We start from the raw sequence: 19702 nt of genomic DNA, 5'->3' as shown, positions 1-19702 counted from the left end.
GCACACACACACACACACACACACACACACACACACACACACACACACACCGATGTGTAGGTAATTCTTTCCATTATCTGTGACATTAAGAAAATGGATCTCATTATGCCTCATTAGTGAACACAGGTGCAGATCTTCTCATTAGCTGCTGTTTGATTGTTCTTTTCATCTCAGCACACAGCTTGGAAAATGTCTTCATGTAAGATGTCTGAACAGTCTGACTGTGGCGTGCAGCACACTGCCATCTGGAGGATTTAACCTGCAAATGCGTTTTCTCTCCAGAGTGACTGCAGGAGTGCAAAGGTCAGAGTCCGACCACCAACACGGGAGAGGAAGTTTCCAACGTGACAAAGATCCTTAACACAACAGCCTGTAGAGTGCAGAAGGAATGAGTGTGACGGGTAAATGATGGTCTGGCTGCTTGAAGGTTTTATGGCTTTATTAACATGTTTTATGACCAAACATGTTAATAAAGTTCTTAAAGCATCATCTCGTTCTAGATCTTAGCTATTTATAACGTTTACAACGAAACTCGAGCAAACAAGTCAGGTTGTGAAGCAGTAACTTCTGTGAGACATGAATTCATAAACTCACAGCTGACATCGCTGTAGTGGGCAGTTTGGATGAAGTTAAGGTTGTACTAAGTAACTAACTAACTAACTAACTAACTAACTAACTAACTAACTAGCTGCAGTTTGAGGACAGAGGAGAGTCTTAGGAACCACAGATTCAATGTACAGTAGAGTCAGCAAGCGCCATGAAATCAGAAAACTCTGCTCTGACCTGAATCCAGCACAAGATAAAGGAGCAAGTGAAAAGTTTTAAGCAAGAAAATAAAAGCAGCCGTAAGAAATTCACAAGTAAAGAAAAGTAGAAATCTCACTGAAGACCTTTACTACAGTTGGTTTTTAACTAGGAATCTTCTGTTATAGCTGAAGTATTGTGTTTTATTTCTTTAGGGTAAAACTGTGAAACACACGGTTAAAACAAGGTCACTGTGTGTGCGATAAGACATAAGAAACTAAAGAATGGTCATTAATGTTGGGAAAGTTAGACGGAGACAGAGTCTGTGATTCTTTAACTAATCCGCAGCAGATAAAGATTAGAAACTCTAAATGAACTGCAGCCTTTCTTCAGTATTTAGAGTATGGTGATCGTGAGCAGCGTGTACTGATGGCTCAGGAAACAGGGACACGTCACAGTGACAGGAAGTGATGAATGTTACTTCTGCACATGTGATTTTTGTGATTTATATGACAAACAGGAACAAACAGGAGCAGCGAGTCCATCTGATGACTGAGCCGTCGTTTTAGTTTTCCTGTGATGCTGTGATTGAAAAGACGTACTGGTCCCCTGGGGATGAGACGACCTCCTCTAATGGATGCTCTGCTTGTTCGACTGAGATTTAGTTTTATAAAGAAGCAGACGGGAGGACGAGTATATTATTCATCTACTGTACTCGTCACATTTTATCTGCTCAGACCATTTTACTTGTTGAGGAAATTACAATAATGATACTGTTGAAGAGTTTATATAATAACTTTATGTTTTAGTGTAGAATTATTATTTTAGTCAGTGGAGTTCTATATAAATGAATGGTGACATAAGAAAAGCTCCACTTCTGCTCCTGGACGGTAAAGACACATGAAACCACATGATGGCAGCACTGAGATGACACAGCAAACGTTAGAAGTTAGTGTCCAGTGATGGAAGAAGTTCTCAGACCCTCAGTAAGTACTGTAAGAAGTAAACGGCCTACATTCAAAGTAAGAGTTCAAAGCTGTTTATTGGATGTAACAGAGGTTTAAATGAAACTGTCAGAGGAAGTCACGTCGTGGCCAAAGCTAGAAATGTGTGACTTGGATTTCAATGTTGTGTAAAAATATTGAAATCTAAAAAGCTCATTCAGAATCCTGCTCAGCTGGGTGACCAGAGCAAAGTCTGAGGTCTCTAATGTCGTCTGTCCACCCACAGCTGCTCCTGTTAAATGAGACACAGCTTGTAACCTGGAGGCAACGACTACAACAAGAACTCACTGATCTGCAGCAGCGACTTGTCTTTTCCTCACATTCTTTACAGTGTTTCTGAAATCTCTGGATCCAAAGACTCCAACAGCTCGTTGTGTGAATACGCTGCTCTCCACACACACACTGACACAGCTTTTCATACTGGAATATCCATTTATTGTTCTCGTCACACAAGTCTTTACAAAACACAGGGTTTGCTGCAACAGGATCAAAGGAAACGTGTTTCTCCCTCAGAGCTGCAGATCTGAAGGAGACCGGTGCTTTTTATTCACGTCAGTCGACTGCAGGGAGTTTGTTCTCTGATTTCAAACACGGGTAACTGAAGACTCCACAGGAAACTAAAGCTGTGGTGATGATGGTGGAACCGGAGGAGAACACACTCTGACCTGAGGAGCATCTGTCTCTTTCTGGAGAGACAGATGCTCCTCAGGTTCTACGTCCTCAGATACTGATCGACTGCACTGGAGAGGACATATACAAGGTGTCAGTGGGACACTTCAGAGTGGACAGCACAGGGGGAGCAAAGTGATGCAAAGATCATGAGTGTGACACAAATTCACAACTGTGGAACATCTCTGTGATTTGAAATGAAACTTCTCACTGGAACAAGCTGCTCAGTAGCTCCACATCCATCCATCTTACTGTAGGCAGCGTGCATCCTGAGCACTGAGCACTTTAAGAGTTGGTGGAGACTAAAAACAGAGATATAAGAAGACATTTCAAATGAAGGCTGCTCCATGTCTGCTGTGTGTTTTTCAAGTGCCCAGAAATAACCAAAGCTGCTGTAACATGTTGTATTTTTATTGAGCCTGTGCTGTGTTCGCTTTCCTAACACCGGCTGACAAAACACGTTATGTGTGATAACTTGACAACAACAGGGGAAAATCACATCCATTAATTATTCCGATCTGATGATCGGAGACTTTACGAACACACAGCATCGTGTGACTCAGTCGAACCGGTTTGACTCAGTGAGATCTGGGTGTTTTCCAACTGATCCAGGTTTGTGTTCAGAGTGATTCAGCACCTTATTAACATTTGTCCCAGTCTCTACACTTAAATGTTGGCGATGTTGGTGTAAAAATCCCACTCAAAGTACAAAAGAGAGTATGTACAATATCTTACAAACAAGTGTCTGTGTTACAAACTGGGTTACAGGGAAGGAATGTACAGTAACACCTACAATATACATGTGTTACAGTACAACATCAATGCAACAAAAGTCAGTTTACTTGTGACGAATGATGAGCTTCAACAAACTTTTCTACGTGACGTAAGTCAGATTATATGCAGTGAACATCGGTTTGTCTGTGCCATGGTGGCTGAATGGTTACAGCGCCACGTAACCACAGCAGCTCTGGTTTGTGTCAGGCTGGTGAGGCGAACCCTCCCATTAATTAAAGGCAGAATAACAACCTTTAAAAAAGTTAAATGATAAATGTCAGTTCATCCGCAACAACGATCCGTTTCTCTTTAATTTCCTGCTGAGGCTAATTACATCAAGGAGTCTCTAAAAGTGCCTGTAAACAGCACGTTTTTCAGCTGGGGTCTGGCTGGTGTCCGATACAACGCGACTCTGTAGAACAAAGAATCTTCTGAACAACTAAGAGACTAGATTATGAGACCTGATAATGGTGGAGAGGCGACATTACAATGATAACTGTGTTTACTTTGAACGACTTTTCAGTTACTAAGGGGCTGTGTTCAGTTTTGTTGTAGACTCTAAGTGTGATTGTGCACATGTGTGCTTTTGAACATATTTGAATATCAGTGTGCTCTGTAAAGCATGTTTTTCTTCTTGTGTGTTGTCCAGCAGAGGGAAACATTTCACAGCATAGTGATGGTTTTAAAGTGAAGATACCAACGCCACGGAGGGGAGAGCTGTAAAAAGAGGTGCTCGGAGAGGAAAGATGTGCAAATCAAAGTCAGCAAAACTGTAACTACACTCTATGTACATGTCAATAAAGAAATCCATAATAAAATCTCAAAAATGCATCATGATAAGTGCATGACTACAGTTAACCTTTTCTAGATGAGTTGAGAAAGAAATTCGAGTCGATGTTGAGCAATGCCGGCTGTCAGCAGCACAGAGTGTTTTGTTTGAAGAGGGTACAAAAAACGAATCTGCTGTGCCACCTGCAGTCGGTAGCTTGGCTTTGTCTTATCAAATGTATTTCATGTCAGTTTTTGGCGAAGCTGCAACCATCTGAGAGAAGAAAACATGAAGAAGAAGTGAAGACGTATGTGCTTTCATCCTGTTTGCTTTTGTCTGGTGCTTCTGCTGAGAGATCTGAAACGCATCCTTTGATCTGAGTAAACCTCATGCGAAGCTGCCTAGGTGCTACTCAGACTACGGTGTGTGTGAAAGGTATGAGATAAGGACAGAAGAGACCATGGAGAAATGTAGAGTGTGTGTGTGTGCATGACTTGGTAAAAGCATGAGTGAATCTCTGCAGCACACAAATCCATCAGTGGGTTTCTTTGGTCCAACATGGCCACCTCCTGACAGCCCACATCAAAGCTGTGTCCTGGGAGTTCACCGCCATGTTCAGCTCTCTGCACGTTCCTCCTTCAAACTGGTGAAATCTCATTCGGACGGTTGTGAAAGGAAAAGAAGACGCAGCGGACATTCTCAGTGGTCTGATGTGTTTTTCCTTACAGAGCACTGCGCTGCAGGTGAAAGTCAGCTTCACGTGTTTGAGTTTATACCAAAAAAGTCAGAGGATATTCAGAAAGAGAGAGATGTACCTGACTCTGTACTGAATGTTCAGCATGTTACTGGGTGTCCAGCAAAGAGAAAGTCTTTGAACGGTTGGCCTATCGGTTCCCCGGGTTTGAGAGGGCAACAGGGTGTCATGCGTCAGAAGAGGTCTAGACCTGCGTAGAGTACGAGCGGTGCAGCGTGGCGTACCGCCCGGCCGGATGGGCGGCACAGCGAGGCGAGTGCTGCTCGTCTAGACTTCGCTGGAAATGGAGCGAGACGGTATGAGGACATCGGGGGTGGCGGGGAACCGATAGGGCTGATGGTCATGTGATCTCGGTGAACGGAGATCCACGAGGAGTCTGCAGGGGAAAGAGAGGAGTGAGAAAGAGAGAGGACGGGGCAGAGAGAAGGCGAAGGAAAAGAGAAAAAGCAAAGAAAAGAATAATCAAGAGAAATGTACGGGATGAAGAGTGAGGGAGGAGATGTGACTGAGCAAAAACAGAAATAAGGAAACGAAGGACGGAGAGAGTGGGAAAGACAATGACAGGCAAGAGGTTCAAAGTTGGTTAGAATGGTTGGACGTAGGTGTTGTAAGGTGGGCAGGAAGAGGAGAGTGCAGGATGCTGGAGGAGAGTGAGGGGTAAGGGAGCAGATTGAGAGGAGAGGTGGGAGACAGAGGAAAAGAGGCAGTCAGGTGAGGGTTAGTGACGGTGACAGACCACAGACAGCACAAGACATTTTCCTAAATACTTGGATTCGTGCTTCAGTGCAGCTTCAGCCACGAGACCATAAGTAAGCGCAGCCCTGTTGAACAGGAGCTAGAGCTTGAGGGGACCGGCACCTTTTCTTTTCGCCTCAGCTGAATTTATAGTTTCCCTGCAGCCTGCTGCTTTGCACTAAATCTGAAAGGTAAATTACACCTCAGCCAAACTGCTGAGTCACCTCAAAAAGATAAGTGACTCTCTAAATCCCTGATAACAGGGACGTGAGCAACACTGTGGGGTTAGAGGTAAGAAGTGCCTCTTTCCATTCACACTGGAATTTGTTCCATCCTCTGGCTGAATTAGAACCTCAGCTCATTTCACACCCGTAGAACAAATCTCAGGTGTGTTCTTATCTTTCGGACACGTGAGGTTTGGAACATGCACATTTGGTGATTTGTTCTCTTTGGGAGGAAAAAGCAGGACAAAACATTCAGGTAAGAGACAAGGGGTGTATGTGTCAGCCCCTCTTTTGTGAGCGCCGCCGTGCCTCACGTCCACCCCCGCCCCTTACCTGAGGGCCACTTAACTTTTCGAGTGGACTCTCTACACTGGGCAGTGTCACCATGGGCATGCCCAGCATGGACTCTGGGCGCTGTGGTCGCTGTGGAAGAGGACTGGGCTGCAGCTGCTGGAAGTTGTTAATCACACATGTCACCTGGAGACAGAGAAGAAGAACAAGATAAAATAGGAGGAGCGTGGACTGGACGTGTACAGCTGCTAAGTCCAGCTCAATGTGCTTATGGTATCAGATGATGCACAGCACCAACCATGATACTTGGAATTATATCAGCAAATTAATACACAGTGAATTTAATCTGAAATATAGTCTTTGAAAACCATCTGTCACCAGCATGTTCCTGCTCCCACTGCACTGGTCAAATGCTTCCCAGAGCGCCTCAGTAAGTTTGAGTAATCACATTACAATCTGTCTTGGGGGTTGTATTTACCATTTGTGATGTGCTGCACAGAAAAAGATATGTCTACTCTACTGAGAGCTTCATGTGCCACCATCCTTCACGTCTCTTCTCCCCTCACCAAAAACACAGCGATGGCTGCTCCGGTGAAGAAACCTGCCAGGACATCAGACCAGTGGTTGCGGTACTCAGCCACTCTAATCACGCCTACCAGCATGGCCAGACAGAGCAGCGTGAGGCTGATGGTGGGCTTGGTCAGCCGTGTGCCTTTGGTCTTGAACACCAGTGTCACATACATCTAGAAAGGGGAAAGGACACAACACAGGACACGTGTGCACATATGGAAAACGGTTCCAACCAAACTAAGCAGAAACTAGAACTCAGTAAAAAAACATAACAAATGAATCCTCTACTGTGATTATTGGTTCAGGAACAACAGCTGATGGAGCGAGGGTTTAACAAGCTGACAAATCTTTACACAGCCTCCAACCTACCACTGTGTACACTGCAGAGTAGACGCTGAGCGCGGCGTCCTTCGATGGGAAGGATTTACGTGCAGACATGACAATCAGTGGGTTTCCTGTGCAGGCGCGACGCTCTGTGATGTACTGCATGGCAGACTGGCAGCCTAACGCTGTGTAGTTTGGTCTGCAGGCAGACAGGAAGTGAGGTGTCTGGTTTCCTGTCACCACCTGGCCGGCATTGGCGAAGATGGTGGTGGTGAACAGGCCAAAGGCATAGACACCTGATTAGAGAGTGGTAGCATGGGAAAATCAGGATAAACAAGAGTGGTAAAAAAAAAATCTGAATCATAGTCGTCTGGTTTTAGGTTTTCTGCATTAATGGGTCATAAAAAGTGACATAATGTGCTTAAACCAATAGAACAAACAATTCTAATATGACCACAGCCATTAAACATCCTACTACTAACGACTGTTAACCTCCTTTAGCAACAATAACCTCAAACCAGCTTCCTCACAGAACTGCTTCTTCTCTGATAGATTCTCAGGACGCCGGTGTGAAGGGCTCTCTCAAGGTTTGTCCCAAACTAGTCTACCTCAGTTTCATCAGTCCAGAAATTCTTTCCTGTAGTGTTGGCGAGTGTCAAACTGCTCTTTGGCAAATTTCAGCTGCAGCAATATTTTACTGGAGAGCAGAAGCTTCTTCTGTGGTGTTCTGCTGTGGACACGAAGATCCATGAACCATGAACTCTTATTAACCAGCTCCAATGACTCCATTAAGCCTTTAGCTCTTACTATGAGCTTCTTTTTAACCTCATTCAGCTTCTGCGTTTGGCTTTTGTAGTGATCTGAGCTGGATCAACAGAAGTAAATTGTTCAAATATATTGAAGGTGTTTTAAGACAAATCGTTAAATATATGCAGATAATTCCAGTTTCTTTTCGTACCACTGTATGAGAGGAAAATGAAGCGGCACATTACATGATTGGCAGAAACCAATATCAAAACAGTACTGTGAGATAAAGCAGGTGATAATGAGTTTTTCTCCTTAAAATAACTTCAACACGTTATTATCAGCTGAGGTGTGAAATTGCAACAGAAGCCTTCACCTCAGCACATTCAGTTCAAGATGCAACTCTGTAGGCTGCTGAGTATTCATGTGTCTTTCTGCCACGCTCTCGAATATGTTACCCCAAAGATTAAATACTAGATTTATTATCCAGTTACCGGCTACATGCAGTGTAGTCACAATATGTGAGGTCACAACATTTTCATCTTCTGATGTCATGTCTCATTCTCCCTGACATAACCACACAGAGCAGATCGGAGAGGCTGTGGAACACTAAAGTGCACACTCACCTAGGAAACGTATTATGCGTCTCAGTAGGGGGTTGAAGTAGCAGCAGTCTGCCGTGACAATGGTCTTCTCCTGGGTTCCAGCTGCCTTGGTGAAGAAGGCACACAGCTCTCCAACAAGAATCTGTGCACACACACAAAACAGAAGAGATGGAAACACTGCATGTTGTGTTTTTAGGTACACACATGTTAGTACATCTGGTACTAACTGTACTGCAGTGATGCAGTACATGTGTATTACAGTTCATGACTGCAGTGAAAAACCTTACTCTACACTGTAAATATGTAATTTCTCATCCCAACCTATCCCAAATAAAAGCAATGCTTTTTATAACCAATATTCAATTCAATTCAATTCAATTCAATTTTATTTGTATAGCGCCAATTTAAAACAGAAGTTATCTCAAGGCACTTTACAGTGTAAGGTTTAAGACCTTACAGAAAATATTTATACAAAAAATTATAGAGAAAACCCAACAATCCCATTTGAGCAAGCTTAGGCAACAGTGGAGAGGAAAAACTCCCTTTAGAGGAAGAAACCTCCAGCAGAACCAGGCTCATAGTGGGCGGCCATCTGCCTCGACCGGTTGGGGTGAGTGGAAAGAGAAGAGAGAAAAGAACAGCAGGCAATAAAGACAACAACAAGCATCAAGAACATTGGGCAGATGAACTGGATTCTGGAGATGTACAGCTCCAGGCCGAGGATACCTGCAGAAAAGTACAGAGAGAGGGAGACAGAGAGGAAACACAACTACAGGAGAGAGAAGACACAAAGTTAATGACATGACATGGTGGCATTTGCATTGATACAAGAGAAAGGAGAGAGGAGAGGAGCTCAGTGTATCAGTAGAGGTCCCCCAGCAGACTAAGCTATATCAGCATAACTAAGAGATGGTTCAGAGTCACCTGATCCATCTCTAACTATAAGATTTATAAAAAAGGAAAGTTTTAAGTCTAGTCTTAAATGTAGAGACGGTGTCTGCCTCCCGAACCTGAACTGGGAGCTGGTTCCACAGGAGAGGGGCTTGGTAGCTAAAGGCTCTGCCTCCCATTCTACATTTGGAAACTCTAGGAACCACAAGTAAACCTGCAGTCTGAGAACGGAGAGTTCTGCTTGGAAGATAAGGAACTATGAGGTCTTTAAGATAAGATGGAGCCTGATTATTAAGGGATTTATAAGTTAGGAGAAGAATTTTAAATTCAATTCTGGATTTAAGAGGGAGCCAATGGAGAGAAGCTAACGTTGGAGAAATATGATCTCTCTTACTAATTCCAGTCAGAACTCTGGCTGCAGCATTTTGGATTAACTGGAGGCTCTTTAATGAGTTATTGGGACATCCTATTAATAATGAATTACAATAGTCCAGTCTGGAAGTAACAAATGCATGGACTAGTTTTTCAGCATCACTTTGGGACAGGATGCTCCTAATTTTAACTTGAATGTTTCTCAGGTGAAAAAAGGCAGTTCTAGATATTACTTTGATGTATGAAGTGAAGGAGATATCCTGATCAAAGATAACTCTGAGATTTCTTACAGTATTATTTGAGGCCAGAACTAAGTCATCAATGGTGAGAATGTGTTTAGACATAGTGTCTCTGAGATTTTTAGGCCCAAACAGTATAACCTCTGTCTTGTCCGGATTTAGGAGAAGGAAATTGGAGGTCATCCAGGCCTTTATGTCTTTTAAGCATTCCTGAAGTTTGACTAATTGATTAGTTTCTCCTGGTTTCATAGATAAATATAGCTGGGTATCATCTGCATAACAATGGAAATTTATAGAGTGTTTCCTAATAATATTGCCTAAAGGGGACATATATAAAGTGAAAAGAATCGGTCCAAGCACAGATCCCTGTGGAACTCCATAGCTGACTTTGCTGTGCATGGAAGACTCATCATTAACATGTACAAACTGAAATCTATCTGATAGATATGATTTAAACCACTCTAGTGCTGTTCCTTTGATTCCAACGACATGTTCCAGTCTGTGTAATAAAATGTTGTGATCTATAGTGTCGAATGCAGCACTAAGATCTAACATGACGAGTATAGAGAGTAGTCCATTGTCTGATGCCAATAGAAGATCATTAGTGACCTTTACCAGTGCTGTTTCTGTACTATGATGTACTCTAAATCCTGACTGGAAATCTTCATACAAGTTATTACTACGCAGGTGGTCGTACAATTGCTTAGAAACTATCTTTTCAAGGATTTTAGAGATAAAGGGCAGATTGGATATTGGTCTATAATTCGCTAAGACCCCTGAGTCCAGAGTAGGCTTTTTGAGCAGGGGCTTGACTACAGCAACCTTAAAAGCCTGTGGTACGTAGCCTATTTGTAAAGACAATATGAATGGAGGCAGATGACTCTGCTCTGTGCACGTGTCCTGACTGGCCAGTAAAGCTATTTTCAGACATGTACTGGGACCCTGAACTTATTCAGAGATTGTTTTTGAAAAGGCAAATGTCTGAAACAGCTTCCTGAGACAAAGCCTGTGTGAATGCAGCAGGTAATAATCTGGTAATAATTCACCATCTGCAGGCTCCACCACTCACCTAAAACACCTCTGGACACAGTTTGGATCTGATTCTATTTTAATATTGGTGCCGCTAAAGGTTCTCAGTCATCCGGTGAAGTTATCTGGAAGTTGAGTAACTGGACTTCCAGTGGTGAGACAAGCTCTCATGCTAGAGGATCTCTAGACCCGATCAGTTTCAGGACTCCCATTCTTCAGCTAAACCTTCATTCACGTCACGTTGATCATCAGTGTGATCTTGATTTAGCACATCACAGTTTTCTTTCTGCGCCAACTGCTCAAGTTGCAGTTTACATACATGACTCAGAACTAATTCTTAATGTATTCCTGAGTCCAAATTGATGTCACCTCCAGGCCCTGATTGCTAAGATAATATACTGATAGGAATAGGACAGATGGGAGGTGTGTATATTTTAACTTTGGACACATTTCAAATTACAACCTCCAGTATTTAAATTAAGTAGTGAAAAATAAAAAGATGAATCCGTATCAGAGATTCCTCAAAGAACAGTAGACGACCACGAACCGCTTCTTTAAAAGTTTATTTTAAATGAGTATGAGAATCATTCGACGCTCTACCTCGACTGACCCTGTGCTGCTCATAGCTTTTAGCATTACTAATGATCTTACACGTCTTAATCATCAGTTTTATCAAGCGTGAACCTCCAGACTTTGCAGAGATGTAAACTCACTTTCTGTATCAGACATGACAGCCACTGTTTCTGGGTGTCCCCAGGTTTATTGCTCTTAGTGAGGAACATGAGGCTTGTGGCAGAGGTTTATATCAGGTGAGGTGTGTTTACTTCCTGTGAGTCTGAGCTGTGGTGCTTCTCCTCACTGATGATCCCTTAATGAGCTGTGACTGATCTGTGCGAGTGCCTCCAGCAGTCAGACGATAGAACTCAGCTCCCTCAATGAACTATCTGTGACAGATCATCTTAAATCATTCAGACATTTTCCCCTTTAACTGACCGCGTTCCACAAACCCATCGTCCTCTTCCTTTCTTCTTTAATTCATCCCCCCATTCATCGCCCACAGTAACAATGGGTACATCCGTCTTCTAGGATGTTACAGAACTTTTCTTTCTGTTCTGCAGCAGAAAGAAACACAAACCATCCTTCGTAAAAGTCAAAGACATCTGCAGCTAATCAGACTGATCTGAAACCTCAACACAGCATCACTGAAGGATATGATACAGAATATAAAAACCAAGATTTATATTTGATTTGTTTTCAAATAAGGGAGACTAGATCTGTAGAAGTCTAATATAATTAGACATATTTCCCATTTTAATCTGTGTAATGTGCACAATTTTATTCAGTAACACGTAGAGGACATCTGTTATTCATTCAATCACATGTGAGGTTAAACTTCTCAGTGTGTCAGAACGGAAAAATGGAATCATGTCTACAGAAACACTAGAAAACCTTCTGATCATAACCTGAGACCAGTGCAGAACATTGGCACACTGATCTGAGCACTGACTAATGTAGGTTTACTGTGAGACTCTATAAGAAACAGACTGTAGCGTTCAGAAGACAGTTCAACATTAGAAAACACAGAAACAACATTAAACTCCTCTAAGAACATTTTCCCACTTGCCCACTCCTCACAGAAACATGAACGCAGTGTAGGACGTCGAGCTGTAGCCAGTGTTTTGGTGTCTGAGGTCAGAAAACAGGAGCAAATGAAACAACTACAGCGAGAGCAAAAAGGAAGAGAGAGCTGGAAATGATGGAGTTTCAGCCAAGTCCTGTGCTCCAAAGCTTTTTCCAAGTGGGTCCAGTAAAGTCGGATGAGTTAATAGCATGTAGGGGCCCAGTGGGTGCAGCAGTGCTGTGACGTGCGTGCCCAGCTGAGTGCTTCCTTCCATTAGTGCAACACAACCCTGCTGGCTGTTCCATGGCAACACTCTCCACACTAATACGAGCATGAAATCAAAGCTGAGGGGGTTTAATCAGCTGCCTCGAGTCAGACATGTCAGGGACACAGCCAGGGGCTGGACGACTGTTTATGGGGCAATCAGGAGACACATAGTGTCTGTTTTCCACTGAGGAGGGTTGGAGCAGGTGTAGAACACAAAATGTGGAATAATGGTTGTGTGTTGTCCCTCAAGAGCGAGTGCTCTGAAACACTTGGCCTCAGGTGAAGCTGTAACGGTAGGTGGTGGGTCTTTTTGGAAGTATGTAGTAGAACGACAAGTTCACATTGACTCTGTGAAGATGTTAATCAGTAAAATCCCCAAACGTCTGGAAATCAGCCTCCTGTTAAACCGAGGAGACGCTTTAACTCAACGTTTCTCAAGAAGAACACGGAGCCACAGATGGTGAGAAGATGCAGACAGTACTATGCGTCTGTTCTTCAGCAGATTCACCAGAACATGGAAAATATGACTACAGCTAAACTAGTAGGCCATTTGGAACAGACAGACAGCTGCCCTGTGGGAAATCAGACCATGGAGCTGTTGGACAACATTTCTTCTGAGAGCAGCATCGTTGACTGTTCATGTGATCTGCAAACAGCACCGTGTGTCAAAATCTGACTTTGATTCTTAAAGTAAATTGTTCATAGTTACTGGTAAACGTGAATAATTCATTTTTATAATGAAAATCGACATATAACGTAAATCGACAGCGTGGTTCAAAGAAATGTGGTTTGATTTGTGATTTGTGAAGAACACAACAGAAACTAGAGATTCCAGTTATTACAGGTGGCTCACTTGTTCTTACATTTACACATTTATTTAACCCTTATGTTAAAATATCTGGTATGAAAAGTACATCTGCAGACAGCAAACACAACCTCACCCAGCTAGAACCACGCCTGTGGACACAAGAACAGATAAGACAGTTGAAGAGTGAAGAAAGAGGTGAACAGGTGATGGGAGGTGATACTACAGGAATTATTGATGCATGGACGATGTGTAAACAATGAGCTGCATTTCAACATTTCTTAATGTTGTCTCTCCACTCATACAATTTCTATTTCCTCTTCAAGGATTCACAGTTAGCCTTAAATTTGTCGCTTCAGTTTAGACACGAGCAGATTATAATTCTTTGAAATGAAGTTGCTCATCCTCTCTACAGTCTGACAATGCAGGCTCGTGTTGAAGTAGTAGTGAGGACACACACACAATGGTTTACGCTGTAATGTGTCACGTTTCACATGAACACCCCCATGCACAATTTAGGCGCAGAATAAAAAATGAATGAAGGAAAGAAATGTTCATACTGACATGAGACGTGATTAAGTGTGCGTGCACAAACAGCGACCAGAGCCCGTTAAGGCTGCATTCGCAGGCTGGAGGGTTCTACTGTGTGTGAGTGAGTAAGCAGATTTTGAGTTTAGCCAGATGTGAGCGGCTGACCATTTTCTGAATTCATGTCTTTTTGGGGACAATAAGTGGGGATGTTTTACTCAGAGCGCTGAGATGAATGAGGGTGATTGTGGAGATGACAGAGGAGCAGTAGGGGTGACGAGAGCAGCAGTGATTAATAGGAAAATGAATAGTTGGCCTGTTCAGTCAAAAAGTTACTCCAGTGAAAAGACAGCTTCACTAGTGACTCCTCTCAGCTGGAAGACTGGGAAACACTAAGTGAGTCGAAGACGGCAGAGAAGCAGGAGACAAACAGCCGGTCCTGTTCTCATCATGTGGTAATGATGTCAATAAAGCTGCGAGGGACAAATCAAGCGTTGTGGAATCAGCCTGAACTGCAGCACAGATGAAATGCAGATTGTTTCCATGAGTGTTAACTTCTGCAAACAGCTACTAACTCTGTTCAGTGTGTGTTAGAGATTAAATAAGGACGACAGACAAACTCATAATGGATCAAGTAAAAGTAACAATGCTGCAAGAAGCAGAGTCTGGGTTTTCTAGAAATCCAGATCCTCCTAGACGAACATAGTGATTTATACATCTTTTCATTTGATATTTCAGGTTAGTGACAGTGGACAGAACCAAACAAACAGACGTTGACTCCTGTCGCCTTTACAGTTTTTATTTTGATGACATCACATTAACAGGCTGAAGGACGGCTTGATGGAGCTGAAGCCATTTGAATATTCTAGTAAATAACAAAGGTAATTCCTAGTTTTTCTGAAATGAATCCATCTCTCATCGATCTAATAAATATCCAAGTGTAAATGCTCATTAATCAGTGACTATTGAGAAACATCCAGTGCTGCGGCTCGTGTACTGTCCGGACCAACCCCTGTTTAAAGCAGCTCTGCAGCCATGAGAACGAATGTTTCTGACAAGACCGGGAAGGTTATTCATGTGTAAAGAACAAAGAGACGCCTCACTGTCACTGGCCTCCCATTATCTGGGACCTCGATCTCTGCGATGCAGCGTATCTGTGAGTGTCGACGGACGGACGATGGACGAGGACATTAGGACATTAGGATCACCATCACCTCTGCTCACGTGTGCTTCTCACCAGGATTCTGACTCCGTGTGACGGGTTTTAACAGCTCGACGTCAGCACAGACACTGGAAATCCAGAGAGCAGCAGGTATTTCAGTCCACTGACATGATGCCGAGTGACGGCAGAAACACGAACACTCACTCGTGGACTGGCCCGCAGCACAAACATAAATACTTTCACAGGGGCACAGGGCGCTTCACACAAACCTCAGTGCATCTGCAAAAACAAAAGCATGTGTAAAAAACAGTGTGATTACACATCGTAACCACTGTTAATCTGCTGAGCATCAGGGGCCTGTTTGTGGTGTTACACAGTACTGAAGCATCACTGATCCATTTTCTCTCTTTTTCAAATCTGCTTCCTGTCTAAACCTGTATCAATGGGACCACCAGCTCTTTTAAGTCTCTGTGGATCTATCTGGACCTCCTTGTCGACCTCTTACACACCTTCATCACTTTTCTATCCCAGACTTGAGCCTCAGCCTCATCTGAAGGATGACCCGGAAAATCTTTTTAACACTGATCATCTCATGTATCGCTGAATAAATGTGTTCTGTACACAAGACAAGAACCCGGATTGAAGGACTAAAGATACGGGTAACAGACACCTTCTCCAGGACCGGGACAGGAGAACACTGTGCTGCCGTCACACGCTCATTCGCCTGCGTGATGATTCATTACAGGACTTGTGCCTGTTTCCATCTGGTCTCGGCTGCAGACGACTGTGACATTATTTCACACACTGACTCCAGTGGCCACGTGCAACGTAAGAATACAGGGAGGCGACCTGGGCCGCCCGCCTTGGCGTTCGTCAGAGACGTGTGACGTGCTGAGTGAAGCCTCAGGAACCCTGAGGTGTCTCTTCTCTCTGCCTGACTGAAAACTGGATCAAAGCTAAGAAGCAGAAATGAAAACCGCTGCTAAGTCTCATCTCATTTCATTTCTCTCGCTCCGTTCACTGCGCGGCCAATCAAGCTGATGCAACAGCCGCCTCGGGCCCCAGAGGAAGAGTAGACGGAGCCAACAGCTCATCTGTAAAGTGAAACAGAGAGAAGGTGAAAGGGAGGAGAGGGTGGAGGTGACGGAGGAAGAGAGTGGTGACAAAGACAGAAGAGGAGTCTTCTGTCTTCTGAGTGTTTGATGATGAAAAATCATAGAGGTGACACAACTGTGCAGCAAGAAAAGGTGATCTTCATCATCTTCATCATCCTCCTCATCCTCATCATCATCTTCATCATTACATTATTGTTTTTTGTTGTTGTTTTTATTAAACCAATAAAATATTAATGCCATAAAAATGATGAAATGTGTTTTTAATAATAACAACTTATGTTATTGATGAAGAAAAAATGTAGGAAATCAGAAACCGAGTTCACCTGCAGTGAAGAAACCTGGTTTCTGGAAACTTCTCCTGTACTTTGGACATGAGACACACAGACCCACGGTGCAGCTGACTGAATTAAAGAACTACACGTCGTCTTAATTAAAGAACTACACGTCATGTTAATTAAAGAACTACACGTCATGTTAATTAAAGAACTACACGTCATGTTAATTAAAGAACTACACGTCGTCTTAATTAAAGAACTACACGTCATGTTAATTAAAGAACTACACGTCGTCTTAATTAAAGAACTACACGTCATGTTAATTAAAGAACTACACGTCATGTTAATTAAAGAACTACACGTCATGTTAATTAAAGAACTACACGTCGTCTTAATTAAAGAACTACACGTCATGTTAATTAAAGAACTACACGTCGTCTTAATTAAAGAACTACACGTCATGTTAATTAAAGAACTACACGTCGTCTTAATTAAAGAACTACACGTCATGTTAATTAAAGAACTACACGTCATGTTAATTAAAGAACTACACGTCATGTTAATTAAAGAACTACACGTCGTCTTAATTAAAGAACTACACGTCATGTTAATTAAAGAACTACACGTCGTCTTAATTAAAGAACTACACGTCATGTTAATTAAAGAACTACACGTCATGTTAATTAAAGAACTACACGTCATGTTAATTAAAGAACTACACGTCGTCTTAATTAAAGAACTACACGTCATGTTAATTAAAGAACCACATGTCGTCTTAATTAAAGAACTACACGTCGTCTAGACGTCTACAGGACATGTTTGTGTTGGTGCTTCAGTTTTTAATTTGATCTTTTCATTCACATTTTACATTGTTGTGAGGAACTATTTCGCCGCATGTCATCTTTCTCTTATTTTTGCTCGTGTTCAGTGAGAAGCACAGATAAGGATCCTGAGCAGTGAGATGAGCTCCGATTGTGCTCCAGGCACCGTGAGGACTGTGGAAAATGATATTGGTGTGGAACCACATTGTTTCTCTCTGTCTCCACATCTCCTCCAATCATCCCTCACCTTATCACTCCCTGCAGACAGAGAAACAAAAGTCCAGGTGTCTGGCGAGAACGTCTTCCCCCAGACACATATGCTCCCCTGGCAGCCAGTGCCACAGCCACCGATGGCTCTGTTCCCCAGCACGGAGCCCACCCTGCCATCTGTGTCATTAACCTGGGTTAGCAGCACAGTGGCCTAGGTCTGTGGCAGATATGTACAAAATAAGAAACAATGGAAAGAGACACACAAAGGTCAGACTGTTGCTACGTCCAGAGGTGCCGTCATGTTTTCTATTGACTATGTGCACAACGTGTAGTTGTCTGCAGCTGAAGAACGAGTAGAATCGTGTCCGACTGCTTATTATTGACCTGAACATGTGAGTCGACCTTCTTGTTTTGAGCTGTAGAAAGAATGTAACGCTAGCTGTTTTAGCAGATGTGAACATGTATGTGGTCCATTTACAATAATGGAAATGTCATTTACTGCATAAATGACCTCTAATCATATTACTAAACTTACTGGAGTCATGTATTAGTGTGTTACCACGAGTACAAAAAAAGGCCAAAGCCAAACACAGATGAGGATAAACCTGCATAGAGAAGGAGTGTGCTATGAATAGAAGGACGGGGCAAAAAGGTCAGTGTGGATGAGATGCAGCAGTACGAGGAATGAAGAGGATCATGGAGCCACAAACAAACAAAAAGGATCCAATGAAGCACACCGTCACATTGAACTGTTGCTTAATAATTGAGTTCATCCTGGACTTAACGGGCTCACAAGCTTCATTAGACACATTTTCACGTCGCCCTTAAAATGACCCAAAAACAGCATTTGTGTGGAGAATTGTCAGAGTTGCAGCAGATTCAGTTGCCCTGAGGTAAAGTCTGACAGCATCAGCATGAACTATTAATACAGAGGCAGAGAGCTTTTCAGAGTTCACTTGTTTTCCTCTCTAAATAGAAACGTGATTATACTTTAATATAAAGTTCTTAACATGCAAACACTTGCTCCAACTGTTCAGGTGAATTTATAGAATTCACAGAATTTACAGAAACTTTCAACTTAGTCCAGTTTTTTCTATATTTCTGTAAATAATCAACTCAAGTTTTATTCATGTAGCTCAGTACCATAAATTTGCCTCCGGCTTTGCAACTTGCCCAACACACAGACTCTAACTGCAACTCTGGAAATTCTCCTTAAGTGAGATGACTGTTGCAGTTACAAATCCGGTTTTCTACACGCACCCAGTGCTTCGATGACTAGGATGAATTTCATGCACTAAATCTGCCACGATTATCAATATAGACATGAGACGTCCTGAGCCGGGACCAAATCAACAGTTCTCGTCCTCGAGGTCACAAGTTACTTTGATAAAGTAATCTACTAATTACTGAGAACCTTTCAAGATGCAATCATCTTATTCAAACCTCAATAAAAGCGTAGTCCAAGATAGATTTCTAATAACACCAGTATCACCTCAGACTGTTTCTCCACATCATGACACCTACTGAATCTCGACAAACTTCAACGTATTTATAAATCATCTTTGGTGTGTGTTACAGTTCAGTCAGTCATGTCATGCAGCGTTCCACTTGGTTGTTTAGTAGTATTAGTAGACATAAAAAGGCCAAGCACAATTGCAGCAGGCTGGTGCCATCACAGGGACTTACTGCTGTGATTTACCTGCAGCAGCTTCACACAGAGGAAGCCTCGGTCAGCACAGGTTAGAGCAGGGCAGCTGCTGTAGGTAATGTGCTCTGACCCAGATCAACTTCCAGAGTGATTTACCCTCAGCTACAGCAGCTTTAAAGCTCTGCTCGGGTTGGATTAGTGAGTGTAGCCGCTGAAGATGGCAGGGATAATAAACTAGAACAAAGTGAAGTGCAGCGTTACTGGGGTGTGGAGGGAGAACAAATCTTACACTGGTTTATTAAAAACAATGATCCTAGACCAGGTGAACATGTTCTTATGGTCCGGTCCAGTTAGGTCACAGGAAACATTCTACAAACAGAAAAGAGACCCGATGACATGTTACCTGATGTATTAATGGCTCACTGCTCCTTTAAAAAGAGCTCCAACATCCACCGTGAGCTCTGCTGCTGCTGCGCCTGGCTGTGCCAGGTGAAGCTGGTTTGTTTAACCAT

At 42.8% G+C, this 19702-nt stretch overlaps 1 protein-coding gene across 4 annotated transcripts in view; it reads right to left on the bottom strand.

Annotated features, from left to right (window-relative positions):
- Window positions 1-1657: 1657 nt before the first annotated feature.
- The window catches only part of plppr2a (phospholipid phosphatase related 2a), a 92034-nt gene continuing 73989 nt past the window's right edge, over window positions 1658-19702 (bottom strand). For all 4 annotated transcript variants that reach the window (XM_026348896.1, XM_026348889.1, XM_026348904.1 and 1 more), the window contains 5 exons: window positions 8229-8349; window positions 6904-7154; window positions 6531-6707; window positions 6023-6150; window positions 1658-5090 (listed from right to left, as the gene is read on the bottom strand). In XM_026348896.1, the coding sequence (XP_026204681.1) occupies window positions 4982-5090; window positions 6023-6150; window positions 6531-6707; window positions 6904-7154; window positions 8229-8349 (786 nt within the window). In that variant the 3' untranslated portion in view covers window positions 1658-4981. The remainder of the gene's footprint in view (window positions 5091-6022; window positions 6151-6530; window positions 6708-6903; window positions 7155-8228; window positions 8350-19702) is intronic.

This window comes from Anabas testudineus, chromosome 8 (genome assembly GCF_900324465.2).
Source record: "Anabas testudineus chromosome 8, fAnaTes1.2, whole genome shotgun sequence".
Classification (NCBI taxonomy): Eukaryota; Metazoa; Chordata; class Actinopteri; order Anabantiformes; family Anabantidae; genus Anabas; species Anabas testudineus.
This window is presented reverse-complemented; position numbering and strand designations above follow the sequence as displayed.